The sequence below is a fragment of the Podarcis liolepis genome, assembly GCF_965112155.1.
Source record: "Podarcis liolepis genome assembly, chromosome: 8".
Taxonomy (NCBI): Eukaryota; Metazoa; Chordata; class Lepidosauria; order Squamata; family Lacertidae; genus Podarcis; species Podarcis liolepis.
The window spans coordinates 34,002,106-34,017,699 of record NC_139560.1 but is presented as its reverse complement, the minus strand read 5'-3'; the positions used below and the strand labels follow the sequence as shown (position 1 = coordinate 34,017,699).

Genomic DNA, 15,594 nt, shown 5'->3' with positions numbered 1-15,594 from the left:
TCATTAAATGGCTCAGGATCACAATACCTCAAGGACTGCCTCTCTCCATATGAACCCACCCAGACTCTGCAATTATCACCTGAGACACTTCTTTGTGTACCTCCTCAAGAGGTCTGGAGGATGGCAACGGGAGAATGGGTTTTTTCTTTGGTGGCTTCCCATTTGTGGAATCCTCTCCCCAGGAAGACACGTTTCTCTATAACCAAGCCTTTGGCTGATTAACATTCTATGGCCTTTTAAACATGTTTGTGGGAGTGGGTTATAGCTTTGTTATTGTTTTATTATGCATTTTGTGTTCTCATTTTGTATTTTTTGTTGTGAACCGCCCGTTTATCTTCAGAAGAATTGCGATATACAGATTTAAATAATAATAATAATAATAATAATAATAATAATAATAATAATAATAATATGTAACATTTTCCTTTTCTTACGATTTTATCACTTTTTCTATTTTTTGATTTATTTAGTACACTCCCAGGTATCTTTGTTGGACTGTCGCTTTACCTAATTATAACACGATAAATTTCTTTTTAGGAGGTAGATGCTGTGCATGGAAAGCTACATTATGAATGATTTTTACCAAATCTAAACACTAACAAAAGTTACTCTTGTATTTTCCTATATCAGGAAATAAAGATGGAGGAAGCTATGATCCACACAGGTATCCACACTTTATTATTCTCCTCAGCAGCTTCTTTCCAAATAATTGCATGACCTGGTCCATTTCGACTAATGCCTGTAGCCCGCACATTGCGTAGCTTTTGCTGCATGCAAGCGCTAATGATGTTCTGCACCTGGCCACTGGTTTTTACATCTTCCACTTTACATTTAACTTTGCTCACACTGAGACTTCATGCGGCTCATTTTACATTAGTCCTGCTTTAGGAAATTCACTCATCATCCTTGTACGGGGGGCTGGGGAGTGGAAGGCACGGCATAGTTCTCTGGAAGTACTGTATGTTGTTTCACGTGACAATAGCATCGCTCGTGTTCATTGATGCACATGGGGGGAATGAGACTGCACCCACTGGTCCCACAACATCTACATGTTTAGCAAACGTATGGAAGGCATTTCATGCATGTGCAGACATATCTGCAGAAGGCGTCTTCATGCAATTAGGAACCTTGGGACAAGGAGTCTCACCTATGCATAAGTGTCAGGTCCAGAGTCGGCATGGCCAGGCAAATGCTGGGGCCGCCAGAGATGGCAGCAGTTGCTGGCATCACTTTACACCACTAAGCAAATTGCATACAGCCACTCACCACTTCAGTCCCAAGAATACGGCACTTGAGTATAAAAATAAAAAGGAATCCCTCTCTGCTGCCTGGCACACTTACTTGGGGACAACCCCAGGGTGCTATGGAGGTCAGTGACCACCAGAATATTTCAAGGAGCCCTAGAGGACCCCTTGCCCAGGGCTTCTTCCAACCTGCCATCAGCCTTGTGCATGAATCCTGAACACATGGACACCAAGGGCACAGCCAGTGGGTGCAATCTTGCTCCATCTCAAGCCATTCGGTTTATACAAAGGGGAGTTCATTCAAATCTTTTGTCACTTTTTTTTATCTATGCCATTCAAATCTTGATTGTTTATAATGACTGAACTGGAAGTAGAAGAGAAAAAGCAAAGTGGGATTCAAAAGCGATGTTTATTGATCCAACAAGTTTTGGATATCATAGGGTAAGAAAAGAAGAAACAGCACATCTAAATGTTGGATCTTTGCTTCTCTAAATTTCCATGAAGATGGTATGGTCCAAATACATTGGATCAATATTTTATCTCTTTTGATTATGCCAGTTACCTTTTGCTTCTACTTGCCATTCTTTCTTGAGGTTCCCATTTCTGATGCATTTTTCAATTATGGAAGCATTTTTGTTGTTATTTTGGTCTTTTCAGAATGTTTCATTATAAATACGCTTATCTTCTTGCTATCGTCAGCAGCAATGAAGCTGATACGGCAATTAAAAATACTTCAGCTCTGCATGTCATATCCCATACAATTGCATAATTGTTGACTTTTAACTCCCCATATGAATTGGTATTTTGAAAAGTTATGAGTATGTAGGTACTGGCTTTCAAGATTTGGACCTCGATCAGGATGTTCAGACACTTAGGGCATTTTCACAAGCGATACGAAAAATGTGTTCTTGCATTTCCTGAATCTGTAACCCAAGTGAAAAAGTTGCATTGTCATGTATGTAGTCTGAAGGCACCTCATACTGTAGCATTGTTGAAGCCATGGAGATTTGGACATAATCAGAGCTTGGCTAGAAGACCTATCGGGTACTATGTACTTGAGTGAATCTTCAGAGATGAGGAACCCTGAGAATACTCAAGACTGTTAGAAAAACTTCAGGAAGACATTGGGCCTTACTACATTTGTTTCGAATCAGTAAACTTGAATAATTGTTTATTTACTTGGAGTGATCCACTTATACAAGAATTTGTCTAAATTTCTACAGCTTAAATGCCACTCAGAGCATCAGAGTCGGAGGTTAAGAACCTGTGACCCTGCAGAAGTTGCTGGAATACAACAAACCACTTTGTACCCCATTTTTCCTCTGGTAGTGTACATTGCCCCCCCCCCCACTGACAACTCTGAGTTAGATTAGAGTGCAAGATAGTGACTGGCCCACAGTCATCCAATGAGCTGGATCTCCCCAGCCCTGGTCTGACTCTTAACCATTACACCACATTTGCTCAAATCCTGTACAATTTTTCTCATAATGTAGTAGGTAGCTATATATACCAAATCCCCATGTGTTTAGAATTAAGGGCAGGTAGTTCAGGTCAAAAGTGTGCATCTGAATATGTATGGGGTAGAGTAAAAGATGGCAACAGAAGAGACCTTTGGTGCATGGATACCTTCCTCTTGTTCTTCTGTAGCCTCTCATTGGCTGCATAGCCCTCGTAATTCTGTAGTTGACTTTGCCATTATTGTATAGGACGAACATTTGTTTCCCTTTTGTTATGTGTATGTTGATTCCCTGGGTATCCTCAATGAAGTGTTCTCAGTAATATTTCTACTGTCTAAATCCACAGGCTGTCTTGTGATATACTAGAAGCACCAGTGTTTTCTTATATTGCATTATAGCATCCCCCTTTTCTGATACCACATCGTTGCCATCTTTTTAAAGATGAAAATGTACAGTAACTTGGCTATGCACAACAGTTTAGTAACAGTAGTAGGTCATGGAGCATCTTATTGGAACCACAATGTCGTCATAAGTATTTTACTTCATTACTTTCTTTATTATTATTGATAGAGTTGGAAAACAAGCAAGGTTCATTGATGCCATATGCACACATTGGATGGTATTCAATGCTGGTCCTACTCAGAGTAGACCCATTGAAGATAGTAAACACAACTAACTTAAATTCATTAATTTCAGTGGGTCTGCTGTCCATAGAACTTAGTTGAATACCACTCCTGCTTTGATTGTGGGCTGCTTCTGACTCCTTTTCTCGATTATTGCTACTTGGATCAAAGTGCCTTTTCCCCCCATCTATAAGTAAAATATGGGGTGTTTCACTGTGGGTGTCTCCACACTTTCTTAAAAAGAAAAAATGTGTGATCTTTATCTTTTTCCATAACCAATCGACATGCTGCAGTTATGAAAAAAAGGAGCTACTGAACTGAGTCAGGACAGTGGTAGCAAACACAATCAATACTGAACTTTAGTCTAACTACAGTTTCATTTCTTCTCTTTTAGCAGAGGACAGTTATGGCATGGATGGGAAGGCTAAGTTGCCAATCTTCATGGAAAATGTCAACTGGCAAGGACTGGAAGATTTGTACAGTGTGAATGAAAGTTTATATGAAGCCAGAAATGACTACAGACTTGGTCCTAACGACTGGACAAATTACTTGAAGGATGTAGATAGAATCTTTGCACTGCTGAACAGTTACTCTGAGCAAAATGGAGGAGCAAAGACTCAGGCTACTTATGCCAGTGGGTACTTGGATGAATCATCCACACCATTTGCCTTGCTAGATATGAGCTCTGCTGAATCAGACGAAGGTTCAAGTTGGTTGACAGCCCAAGAGGCCCAGCCTATTATGCCTACAGATTTGGGGACACTGGCTTTGAGCGCTATTATGTTAAGCCAGGAGAGCAAACCTGAATTAAGCAATGATATTCCTGCAAACGTGAGTCCAAACCTACCACACTGGAATAGTCACCAAGCCGACGCGTGGCTGGAGACCAAAGAACCAGTTCATATTGAAACGGATTTCAGTGGGAATGACTTGACAGAGCTTGAGTCTAGCCATAGCTTCACCTTACAACCCAGTAACGTTCTTCAGAAAGACTCAGCCCAAGACAGTGACTCTGCAGAAGATATTTTTGAAGAGCAGATCTATCTTCCCATGAATCCAAGGGCAATCCACCAGTTCATCATGGAGCATAAAACTGAGAGGGCGTTGAAAAAAAGGGAACATTTTCCAAATGCTTCACAGCGTCTAAGTGTAGAAGGCAGTGCCTCATCTCCACTCTCCTCAGTTTAGATTGTGGTAAACCACACATTCTTTCTTCTTTATTAATTAGTTGGCAATAGTAGTAGTTATGACAACTGACATTCCAAATTTTGCTACTGTTAACTTTTTTTAGCAAAATGAGACCATGATATGTGCTCTGCATACACATAAACAAACTCTTAAAGTGTAACTGAAGGAGCCAGAGTTCCAGTGTTAAAAAGAAAGTCACATTGCAGTGATACCCTGATTTTCTGCAGTATAAAGGCATCTGCAAATTAGTCTTTTGAGTCATTTGTCTTCTTGTTCCGCAAATGGCTCACCACAAATGAATGTTTCTGTCCACTTAAGCTCCCTGAATCATGGGTTTTTTTAATTAACCACTGAAATTTCATACTGATAAGAGTAAAATTATATTGCACTTTTATAATCTGTGTGCCATAGCCTTTATTAATCTGGTACATGTTCTTAGTTTTGCTAAATAGTGTGTAATTGCAACAAAATAAAGTAGGTTGGTAGCAAAAGCGATATGCAGCATGGATTATGAAAACCAATTATCTGAACATTGAGCAGAAAGCAATGTTTGGTTTTAAGCCTCTATGCTCAAATTGATTTTATGGTAATTTTTCTCAGAAAGAAGCAGCTAACAAAAGATGTAATAGAGAAGGTGTTATATTTTCAGATTTCAATGTATAAGGAAACTAATAAGTAATTAAGGTTTTCAAATTTTCGATTTCTTTTGCTTGAAAGGAAGCTTAATTTTCATTAGGCAAAGACAAGCCTTGATGTGCTCGGAAACTACTCAGATAAGTTTTAGAGTTTAGAACGGGGGAGGCTAATCTGTGGTCTGTCATATGTTATTGGACTCCAACTCTCATCAGTCCCAGCCAACATGGCCAAGGGTCAGAGATGTTGTGTGGTGAAGTCCAAATCTGGAGGCCATGGGTCAGCTACCTCTGTTTGTAACTGAACTCTCATCCAAAGAAGGGGACTGGTGTATGCAAAAATGTGCCTATACAAATATGCTATTGGCAGTGTTTCATACCAGCATGTTCAGTAAGCATTTTTTATCCAGGGTATAGTGGAGAGTCACTCAGATTTTTACTCATCCCAATGGGAGACTACACAACTGTGAGGCCTTCTCTCTATGTAGTCATATGAATGCTGGATTATAGCCATACATCTTAATGCAGAGGCTTCTCAAACACAGGAAATCTCCAAGGTGCATGTGGAATAGACAAGGGCTTCTCCAGTGACTCCAAAAAGACGGGAAAGCACCATCTCCCATACGACCCACATTACTTAATGGATTGGACTGCTTTAGAACAAAACAGTTGAATGCAAAAATTGGTAACCATAGATTTAGAAGACGCGGAAGGTACGTAACTGCAGACAAACTCTTGAGTATAAGTTCGTTGCTTGATTTTGCCAAACATTTTTAGAGGTTCTTTTGAACCACAACATTTAAATTATAAAATAGAGCAAAGCGGTATTTCTGTGTTATTTGATCTATAGGAGAGTACATGTCTTTATGTGTGGTAATGGAAATAGGGGTTTAAAAACTATTTGTTTTAAATAACACAGGTTAAAATTGACAATTGCGTGTTCCTGGTGCTCAGTAGGCTTTTTAATAATTTTCAGGAAAAGCTTGTGATGGACTCTGTAAAGTTGTTGACATTAACTAGGTGTTTAATCATGTGTGTGTCACGAGCGGAATGACCGAACAAACGTATTTATGGGCATGAATGATGCTGTTTGTATATAGAGTGTCCATTATTAGACTTTAAACTGTGTTCTTGTAAAAAAAATAATAATTATATATTCTGCAATACTTTTATAGAACAATTCTGACTTCGGTGAAGTCTAGAAGCAATATTTCTTGAAATAAAGAGTTCCTGTACCTGTTTCATAGTAAAAAAAAAAAAAAATGAGTGAAACCAAAGATTCATAAGGATAACATAGCAAATGTTTCCATACTTTCAAACGTCAGTTACTGAAGACAATTAATTAAGTAAACTTTACATTGGTGTTGAGGTAAGCTAATGGTGAAGACCACTCACTATGCTCAGTTGTGAGTTGGACACTTTTACTGTATGTTTATGGGCAATAGTTACACAGTAATAGTATAATTTGTAGATTGCCAATTTAGTTAAAGTATTATGAAATCTCTAATAACATCTACTGATGACAAGGTAGGTTTAAAATTGGGATTCCAGCTTATATTCCAGCATAGCCGACCAAAATCTTTAAATTTGATAATTAGGTTTATGCAGATTTGAGTTAATTCTATGTGGGACTTTTAAATAACCGTTCAGTGTTTCTATAGAATCCTAGTTGGATAGAACAATAAAAACAACTAGTTTCGATTGTGGTAGAAAAGTCTGCCACTATTTAGGACTGGAATAAACTCAGTAGTGTGAGACAGGCTAGCAACGAAGGCATCAATTATTTCAATTTTCACTCTTACAGCTACTAAATAATATAGGACACTTGTGTCACATGCCTCAGACGGCAGAAAATAGTTTGCTGTTCCTTACCAGCCATTGGATGTCACTGTGACACTACTGAACAACCTGCTCTGCTGCAATACACACACAGCCTCTGCAAATATGTGAGCATCTTTCCTAATATTTTTAAATAGTCAAAACCACCAGTATAATGAAGTCTGGTGGCCCTGATCTCTGCATTTTATAAACTAGTAGGTTGGGGTTTTTTTGTCATTTAGGTAACAGTTCCACATTGCACCTACTGTTGACAGAAATTTATGTGGAGTTTAATCACTCAGCAAAGGGGGGGGGGGGACTCATTGAAATTGAGTTTCACATTTTGTAATGCATCAGCTCCTGAACAAGCACAATTCCCAAAAACATTTGCATCCTGTTACAGAGGAAACTTCTGCACCAATCAACTTCACTAGATGAGAGCACATAGATATAATTTAGATGGGCAGATGAAAGCAATGTGGTGGGGAGTGGCACCTGTACTTTACTCATTTGACAATTAATTATACATAATTCCAAGTGGTAAGGGGCTGGAGGAGGAACTCCCCCCCCCCTAAAAAATAGAGCCTTTATAATAGCTAGAAATTTTCATCACTAACCCCTTATTGTTCTGTATATGCTTAGACTTTGCCATTCTAGAGAAGGGGGTAGGGAACCTGTGACTCACCACATGGCGTGCCTCCCATCTGCCCCATCAGTCTCAGTGGGCACCAGCCAGCCACCTACTGCTCCATCCTGCAACTGAGATCCGCAAACCCACACATTCAAGGTTGAGAATGTACAGCAACAAAACACACTGAGAAGCCATTTTTATTTCCAAATGTTGAAGTATCCAAGGGGTTCACTTGCAAAGAGATGTTTACAACAAATTTTGCCCATAATGTTTATTTTACAGGAACTTGCACATAGGTTTGGAAAACTCTTATTTGTTCCATGGACGTCTTAGTAAAAATCTTCACTAAAAAGAAACCTACTGTATCCATCAAATTGCATTTTTGTTACCACAGGCACAGTAGCTAAACACTTTCCCGTTGGACACATTAAAAAAACAAACCATTTATGCAGTATAATCTTTTTAACTAGCTTGCTCCCTTGATTAATACCATATATTTCTTTTCAGGAACACGGTTTAGCACTACGGAAATGGGTCTCAATGAGTCCAAGTGAAGCTTATTGCCCCTTCCCCATGTTTCATTTTTAAAGAGTTTTGATTTAGCATAACAATTTAGTTTGAGCCAGGAATCTTGGGTTTAAAACAAAACCAGCATCATAATCCATGGTTTGTAGCCGGCTTATGATGAAACTTTTCAGAATTTAAAAATGAAACAAGGGGAGGAGAGGGGCACACCATTGCATGCAAGTACAACCAGTGGCAATGTCCCTTTTGCCTGGAAGAGAGAGAAGTAGCCAAATATTAAAAAAGCTAACAATTGAAAATTGCATATTTTTGAAGTATTTCTAATTAAGTAATCCCTACAATTTTCCTCTCATGTAGAATTACTACATATTTCCAGTAAGCCTCAAAAATATGTGGTTACTGCACAGCTTTGCTAACTGCTCTGTTCAGCAGTAGAGTACTACCTTTTTTAAAGTTCAGAAGCCAAAAGGCATAGTTTGACTGTCTCCACTGACACTATTGCCATGTTCATTCAGTATTAACCTGACCAAATGATTGTGGGGGCTTATTTAGAAGGAAAACTTGCCTATCACATCTGTTTAGCAAAACTGAAACACAGTGTCTTTACTATCCTTTTCCTGAACCTTACATTTTCAGATCAACAGAGAACGAGTAACAGTCAATTTTCCATGCCTAAAGTACCTAAAGATATTGGTTTAAATTTTATACTACTTCAGGCAAGCAACCAACATGTGGAGCAGAAGTGTGTGCCCAACCTACCAATAATTATGTGCACTTTTGTAGACAACAATGAGAATTTCAGAAGGCAAGCACATGCAGCTATTTAAACTTGTATGAAATATTCTCATGCCAGAGAAAGAATTACTTCATCACATTAGCACCAGGGCAGTATGTATCTAGTTCAAAAGGTAATCCAGTTGCATCTTTCATTATTTTCTCTACTAAAAGGGGGTGGGGAGCTTTGGAAGTGTTCAGTCACAGCACTCCTAGAACAAGTCCTGGCCTTACACCCTGTGTTTTATGACAATGTATTGCAGGATACAAGAGTAGTAACACACACTATAAATACATAAATGACACAATGATCTGAAATAAATAAGCTCAGACTAATGCAGTACATTGGAGGCAACTTTGGATAACATTTCAGATTTCAAGGGTGTAAAACCAACACTGATAATGGTAGATAGAAGAACTTGAAGATTTTGAGGCAATATTAGGTTTGTATAAATATGCTTAATGCTACAACTATAAACATGTATTTACATTAATATTTATGGCTGTCTACTTCCATTTACACTATATACAATGTTTTCAAAATATTTAGAACTTAAAACACTGTTGGAGAGGGGGAAACCTTCGATTGAAGTATTACATTGCTCCCCTAAAAGAGTTGTCCCCCTTCTTCCACATCTGAAAGGGGTGGCATCAAAGAAGACCAATAAAAGAACAGCAATGTGAAGCAGTTAAGTTGTATGACCAGACCTCCTGCTACCGCTTTCAACAATCACAGTGACAGTGAAGGTCTCTTGACCATGAATCTTCACAGACATCCACACCACTTGGAAAATGCTGACTGAAGGGCAATTTACCCTTTGACTTGAAATCTGCATTTTCAACACATTTCCTTGAAATACGGGGCTACTGCTAGTTCATATGCAACGCTGGTTCCCTGCAAACCACAAAATCAGGAGCCAGCTTCATGAACATGAGTGCCTCCTTCTTAACTTTTCAGAACCACAGTGCCACTGATAATCCATTGCCAGCACTACCTATGCTTCCACGTTACATGTTCATCATTTGAAGATCCGCACTGCATATGCACACTGCCATAGCAACCACTAACATCATTTATATGCGCATTACCTCACATGCTTCTCACTCTCTCTCACAGTATTTCCCTTAATGCTTTCTTCTGCTAGAAATGTGTCCTGAAACATTTGTCCTTTTCATATTTCCTCTTTGTAATGCCTAGAACCGCTGACAACTGCATCTGCAATGTGGGATTACGACATCCCACTGCATGTACAGAATTCCCTATACAGCTCTTTAACTGTAAGAAGGAAAACCATCACAACAGAAATCCTTCATGACTTCAAATACCTTGATACAATACACAGCACAGCCTGTAGTACTTCGAAAACATAAACAACAATCTCAGTGAACACTCAGAAGCCTTTTTCATCTCACTGGGAATATACTACAAAGACTATCTGGGAATTACACCCCAACAAAAACGAATGCATAACAAAAGAAATTTGATAAATTTAAATCGAACAAAACAAGAAAACCTGGAACTTTGGATCAAACTATATACAACACTTAGCTGTGTGATTCTTTCCATCAACAGTTTTAAAATATATAAAGTAAAAAAACAACAACCCCAAGTTAAATGGAGGAAGAGCAGGCACAGCTGCTTAACTCTTCCTTCTTGCTATATGCCCACTCAGAAATCCACTGCCTTTCCAAGCTATTGCCCCACCTATCAGGAAAAGACAAGAGGGAGAATAGCATGAAAGAAGCTGAAGGGTGTAATCTTTGAGTAAACATGGGAAAGCATTAAGCATCTTGTCCTTGTGACAGTGCTCTACTCTAGACTACCTCTGGTTGGTTGGCACACAAAAAACAACCCAACTGTAAGATGGAAGAATCACACAACTATTATACATGTAGCTTTTGAATCTCTGTTTCTCCATACCTTGGAACCTATGTACACATGTATCCTCTAATACTGCAGCAAGGGGAGATCAGCTCTGGCTGTCCTACAGCCAAGCATCACTTGCCCAACAATTCACCCTTGGGGAATTGGAAAGAATTCAGTGCGCGTTACAGCAGGCCACATGGCAAAACAGGCATTTAATTGCACTATCACATACTCAGAATGACACTTGGTGCATGATGAGATATGTGAATGGCGATCTGTTCATTTGACAAAATAAGCAAACCACTGTGCAATTCCACCAGCTTTAATTAACGTGAGATTCTTCTCAAATTGCCACAACCTCAAAAGGTCATCCTTTTTGTATGTGTCCATTCATTCTAAGATAGCTTGGGTGTGGAATTGGTGAAAGCAGTATTAGAGTATCTGTGGCAGATTATCTCCTTGTTGCAAGAATATACAAATACCGAGCTGCTCTTTATGCACATATTTTAAACGCTTTAATATTACTACGGATTTATACTAAAATTACTGGTGGTTATCATTCTCTGCGCTAAACTAAAAAATACTACATCATCATGCTAGAATTAAATGAATCGAACAGGTTTAAACTACTATGCCTTAGAATTTCAGACCATACCCAGTGTATTTAACTGTTCTATGGTTTCAAGTACTCTTTATTTAAAATATAACAAAAATGCCCTCTTTTCTAATTCAGATGATTTGAGAAATTTTGAGGGGAAATAGATACACAGAACAAAAAAGTTATCCAATCCAAGTTGCATAGCTGAGACTGGTTTTAGTTGTGCTTTGAAACAGAAGTCAAAATAAATACTTACTCCTCCCCGGTCCAGGAGTTGTGGCTGCATTACCTTACTTGTTTTGTAACTCTGGGTATTCATTTCTGTCAATCTTGAGTTCTGCCTTTTGTAACACTTGCCTGGAACTTGGGGATTTAACAGACACAGCTGAAATACTTACAAACATGTTTTAAAACTCCCTTCCCAAAAAGGGAAGAAAGAGCTACCTGGGTTGTTTTGAGGTTTCCAGCCCTCAGATAGGTCATGGCTCTGTGCATTAAGCTTTGTTGGTTTGTTATCTGTTGCAGATCAGGTTAAGAAAAAGAAGGCACGGGTGTTTCCAAAGGCCCCATACTTAAAAACTGACCAACAAACCAAATTTGAGGTTACCAAAGGGCTCTATATCTCAGGAGTGGGTACTTCTGAAGCCTTTTCATCTGGGGCATTTATTGCTTCTGTAAGGGGGCCAGGATAGGTCTGCGCTATGTAATGCATCCCTAGTGACGGACCAGCATCTTCAGTATGTTCGCCTTGAGAGCTAAAAGTGGGGCAGGATCTAGTCCGTGCATAGTTTTGCTGAGCTCCGGTGTTCCCCACCACCTCACTCACTGTGTTGATAGATGAGCCCCTCCACATCTGCCTTTGCAGCTTCTCTTCTTTGTATTTAATGGAGTACCAGGCCAGGAAAATGAACAGGAATCCAACACATTTTAGGCCAGCAGCCAGACCAAAGTAGACGAAACGAAACGACGTCACATCATATTCCCAACATGAGCCTTGCACACCACATTCCTGTTGCCACAGCATGCACGTCGTGTCAATGACAGCTCCAAAATAAATTGGAGTGGGAATGTATGCTGAAATAAACAGGAAGATTAAGATTAATTGACTCCCAGATTAAAACAGTTAATATACAATTGCATAATAAAACCGGTTTGCTTTGCAAAGGCCAAAATACTTTGCAAAGAACTACACATACCTAAAGTTTAAGAAGGGGCAAAAGATCTTGTGGATGATATTTACCAATAAGTGGGTTCAAATGTAGCAAAGCAACTTACTCAACTGGGTTCCAAGCCAAAACTAGTGTCTCAAATTTAACTCCATCCAATTACGTATTTTTGCAATAATTTTCCTAAATAATATGATATGAAACAATAAGTTACCCCTACATGACTACACTTACCAAGGGTTCTTAATAAAACAAATTGCATCCCAAGTGCAAAAGGCCTCTCACCATCTTCCACAGACCTAAAAAAGACACATGGTATTTTAAAGCCTTAAACTGCAAGGCATATTTAGTAATACCTTCAATTTCTCTTAATTAAAAAAAAATCCTTATTGAGAAGAAGTTGAGAGTGTGAGTCCACTTATTAGTATACCAAAAAAAGCATTCACAGAGTTAAGTGCAAACAAGGCAGTTAATAGACTCAAATCCAAAGGTTCACATAAAGTAATTTTAAGTGACAAAGCAAACTAAAAAGCTTTGCATCCTGATTGAATCAACTCTTTTATCGGGCTTTGTTTTCTATCCCCATTAAATTGCTTCTCCACCCTACTTTGGAGAGCTCAGGGCAAACAAGAATTTGGAAGCCAAAGGCAGCAAAGGACTCACTTTGGTTTCCTCTGTGATATCTGTATTCCTTTTATGACTTTTATTCTGTTTCTACTAAATTGTATCATTTGATGAATGTAATAAATGGACTGAATTTATCCAGAAAGAAAAGTAGCTTCCATGCTACTTCTAGGACCTAGGTCATCTTAGAAGTATTGTGTCATGCCAGCTGAGAAGATCACAGATCATCTTCACCACTTCTTCAACCCATTAAAATTATTTTTTTAAAAAGGAGTTCACCATATACATTCCAAACTAGTGAGGTCAAATAAAGCAGCGGATCCACTTCTTCCCAACTGAATCCCCTCCTAGATTGTTTATTAAGTGGTTTCATCTGCAATGGCCCACTCCTACTGTGTCCCTCTCTCACACTTTATCTTCAAGTGCCTCTGTGAACTGGGTGCATATAACTAAAATATATCAAAGAGGTCACCTCGATATCTATTATCAGACAAATGAGGATAAGGCATATCCTGCTGAAGATGACACAGACCCCCAGAACCTGGTAACAGCATGCTATCCCTCTAATAAAACTGTAATAATTCAGGCACCTCTCACCTGAGTGTTACTATGATTGCTGATGGCTGGGCACATGCTGTGATGAGCGTAACAATGAAGAGAAAAATGAGGAATGGAATGAGTGTATTGCAGGTTCGATTACACTTCCCAGACACAGCATAACCATTCTCATTGAGATATGTTTTGACGATCACCACTCTCAGCTGACTGCGCTGTCCAACTGTCGGTGGTGTAATAACTTGTCTGCTTTGGACACAGGCACATTCTGTATAATTTCTTATCTGTGGAACATCAAAGACAAGGAGCATCAAATGCCAAGGTTTCTTGTTTGTATTTTATGCTTCCATTGAATTGGCACAATACGCTAGCTAGGGGGAAAGTGAAAGTGTCTTATTGATCTTATGTTGTCTTATAAAGCTAAGGAAGGGGCCAGGTATTTATAGGAAAGAATCAGTGTAAATGATTAAGCACTCCCCCCCCCCTTCCACCCCCTACTTTCTCCTAAAAAACAACACCTGCACACACCTGTTACCTACACAAATGCAGGTTTGGAACATGTGCTTGCAGAGGTAAATTGGAGTTCCATCCTATATAATCATGCAGTTCCTTGTGGGCTAGGACAAGGTTCCCAAACTGGTCTGTGGACCACACGTGATCAGCAAGCTTCATTTGAGTGGTCTGTGGCATGCCTGCATTAAATACTCGTTTTGATTTTTAACTGTATTTTTACAGTGCTTATTGCTTATATGGAATTCAAATTGTAATGCAACAAAATAAAATCCAATAAATACTGTAAAAGGAGCAATAGAAATGCAGGCAGCATCCAGCACAGCCCATTACAATTGCCACAACAAGCAGGAAAACCACTGAGTGGTCGGTCCTCCAAGACCCTCAACATTTTTTAAGAGCTCCATGAGGGGAAAAGTTTGGGAAATACTGGGCTAGAAGTAATGAGCTGCTAAAGACATTAGAGTCTAAGAGAAGTCAGTGCAGAAATCAAGGCAAAAGAAGTTCTTTAAACACACTATGGTGGGTCTGGCAGGAGAGGTTAGGACGAAGTAGAGTTATGTAATATTAGAGCTGGGCAGCACAAGTGGGAAATCAGGCCAGGAGTAGAGCTGGACAACTGAGTAGGATAGGCAAACAAGGATATAGCATTGAGCAACTTGGGGGGGGGGGTAGCAGATTACACAACCATTTAGCTAAAACAAACTTCTCCAACCTTGCTTCCCCCCAGATGTTGTTGGGACTACAACCTCCACCATCCCTGGCCATTGGCCATGCGAGCTGGGAATGATGGGGGTTGTAGCCCAGTAACATCTAGGAGGAACCAGGGTTGGAGAAGACTGAGTTCCAGCTACTGATTGGCTAGTTTGGGGCAGGCTAGCAGCTTCCCTGAAAAAGATTGGCTGGTGGGTGTTTAATCAGTATAGCTCACAAAATCCAAATGTACTGCCTCCCTGAGTGGAAACACACACCCCCTTTCTGTGTGTTCTAAAAAGAGCACTAACACATCTTCAGTTAGTTATGGAAGGAAGGAGACCCTCCCCTTTTAGAAGAACAGGATCTTAAGGCAGAAAGACTATAATAGCAATTGGAATTAAAGAATGCCTGAGGTTAGATCATTTGAAGAACAGAAGCCCTCCTTGGCTGTGAAAGCACAAAAAGGTTTTGTAAAACTTGTAAGCTGAATATTACGTCTGAAGAAGGAGGTCTCCTATTTCAGTCTAAGATATTTTTCCATGCTTAAGGCTGGGGATCTCATTCAGTAGAGGAGCAACTGTCATTTTCTGTTAAGCTATATGTCAGTATCTTTAGGAACTTGCCTTATGTCAAGTCAGATCATTGGTCTATCTAAATTAGTAGCATCTGCCCTGACTAGCAGTGGC

General features: G+C 39.3%; 2 protein-coding genes across 14 annotated transcripts in view; one reads left to right on the top strand and one right to left on the bottom strand.

Moving 5' to 3' along the window:
- Window positions 1-4,760, top strand: part of SULF1 (sulfatase 1) — a 116,509-nt gene extending 111,749 nt beyond the window's left edge. For 6 of the 10 annotated variants that reach the window (XM_083517562.1, XM_083517557.1, XM_083517560.1 and 3 more), the window contains one exon: window positions 3,719-4,760. In XM_083517562.1, coding sequence (XP_083373688.1) covers window positions 3,719-4,512 — 794 coding nt within the window. In that variant the 3' untranslated portion in view covers window positions 4,513-4,760. Of the gene's footprint in view, window positions 1-630; window positions 665-3,718 lie in introns of all 10 variants that reach the window. The other 4 variants (XM_083517564.1, XM_083517566.1, XM_083517565.1 and 1 more) reach the window with 2 other exon arrangements.
- Window positions 4,761-7,774: 3,014 nt separating this feature from the next.
- The window catches only part of SLCO5A1 (solute carrier organic anion transporter family member 5A1), a 57,916-nt gene continuing 50,096 nt past the window's right edge, over window positions 7,775-15,594 (bottom strand). For all 4 annotated transcript variants that reach the window (XM_083517574.1, XM_083517576.1, XM_083517575.1 and 1 more), the window contains 3 exons: window positions 13,745-13,986; window positions 12,758-12,822; window positions 7,775-12,431 (listed from right to left, as the gene is read on the bottom strand). In XM_083517574.1, the coding sequence (XP_083373700.1) occupies window positions 11,974-12,431; window positions 12,758-12,822; window positions 13,745-13,986 (765 nt within the window). In that variant the 3' untranslated portion in view covers window positions 7,775-11,973. The remainder of the gene's footprint in view (window positions 12,432-12,757; window positions 12,823-13,744; window positions 13,987-15,594) is intronic.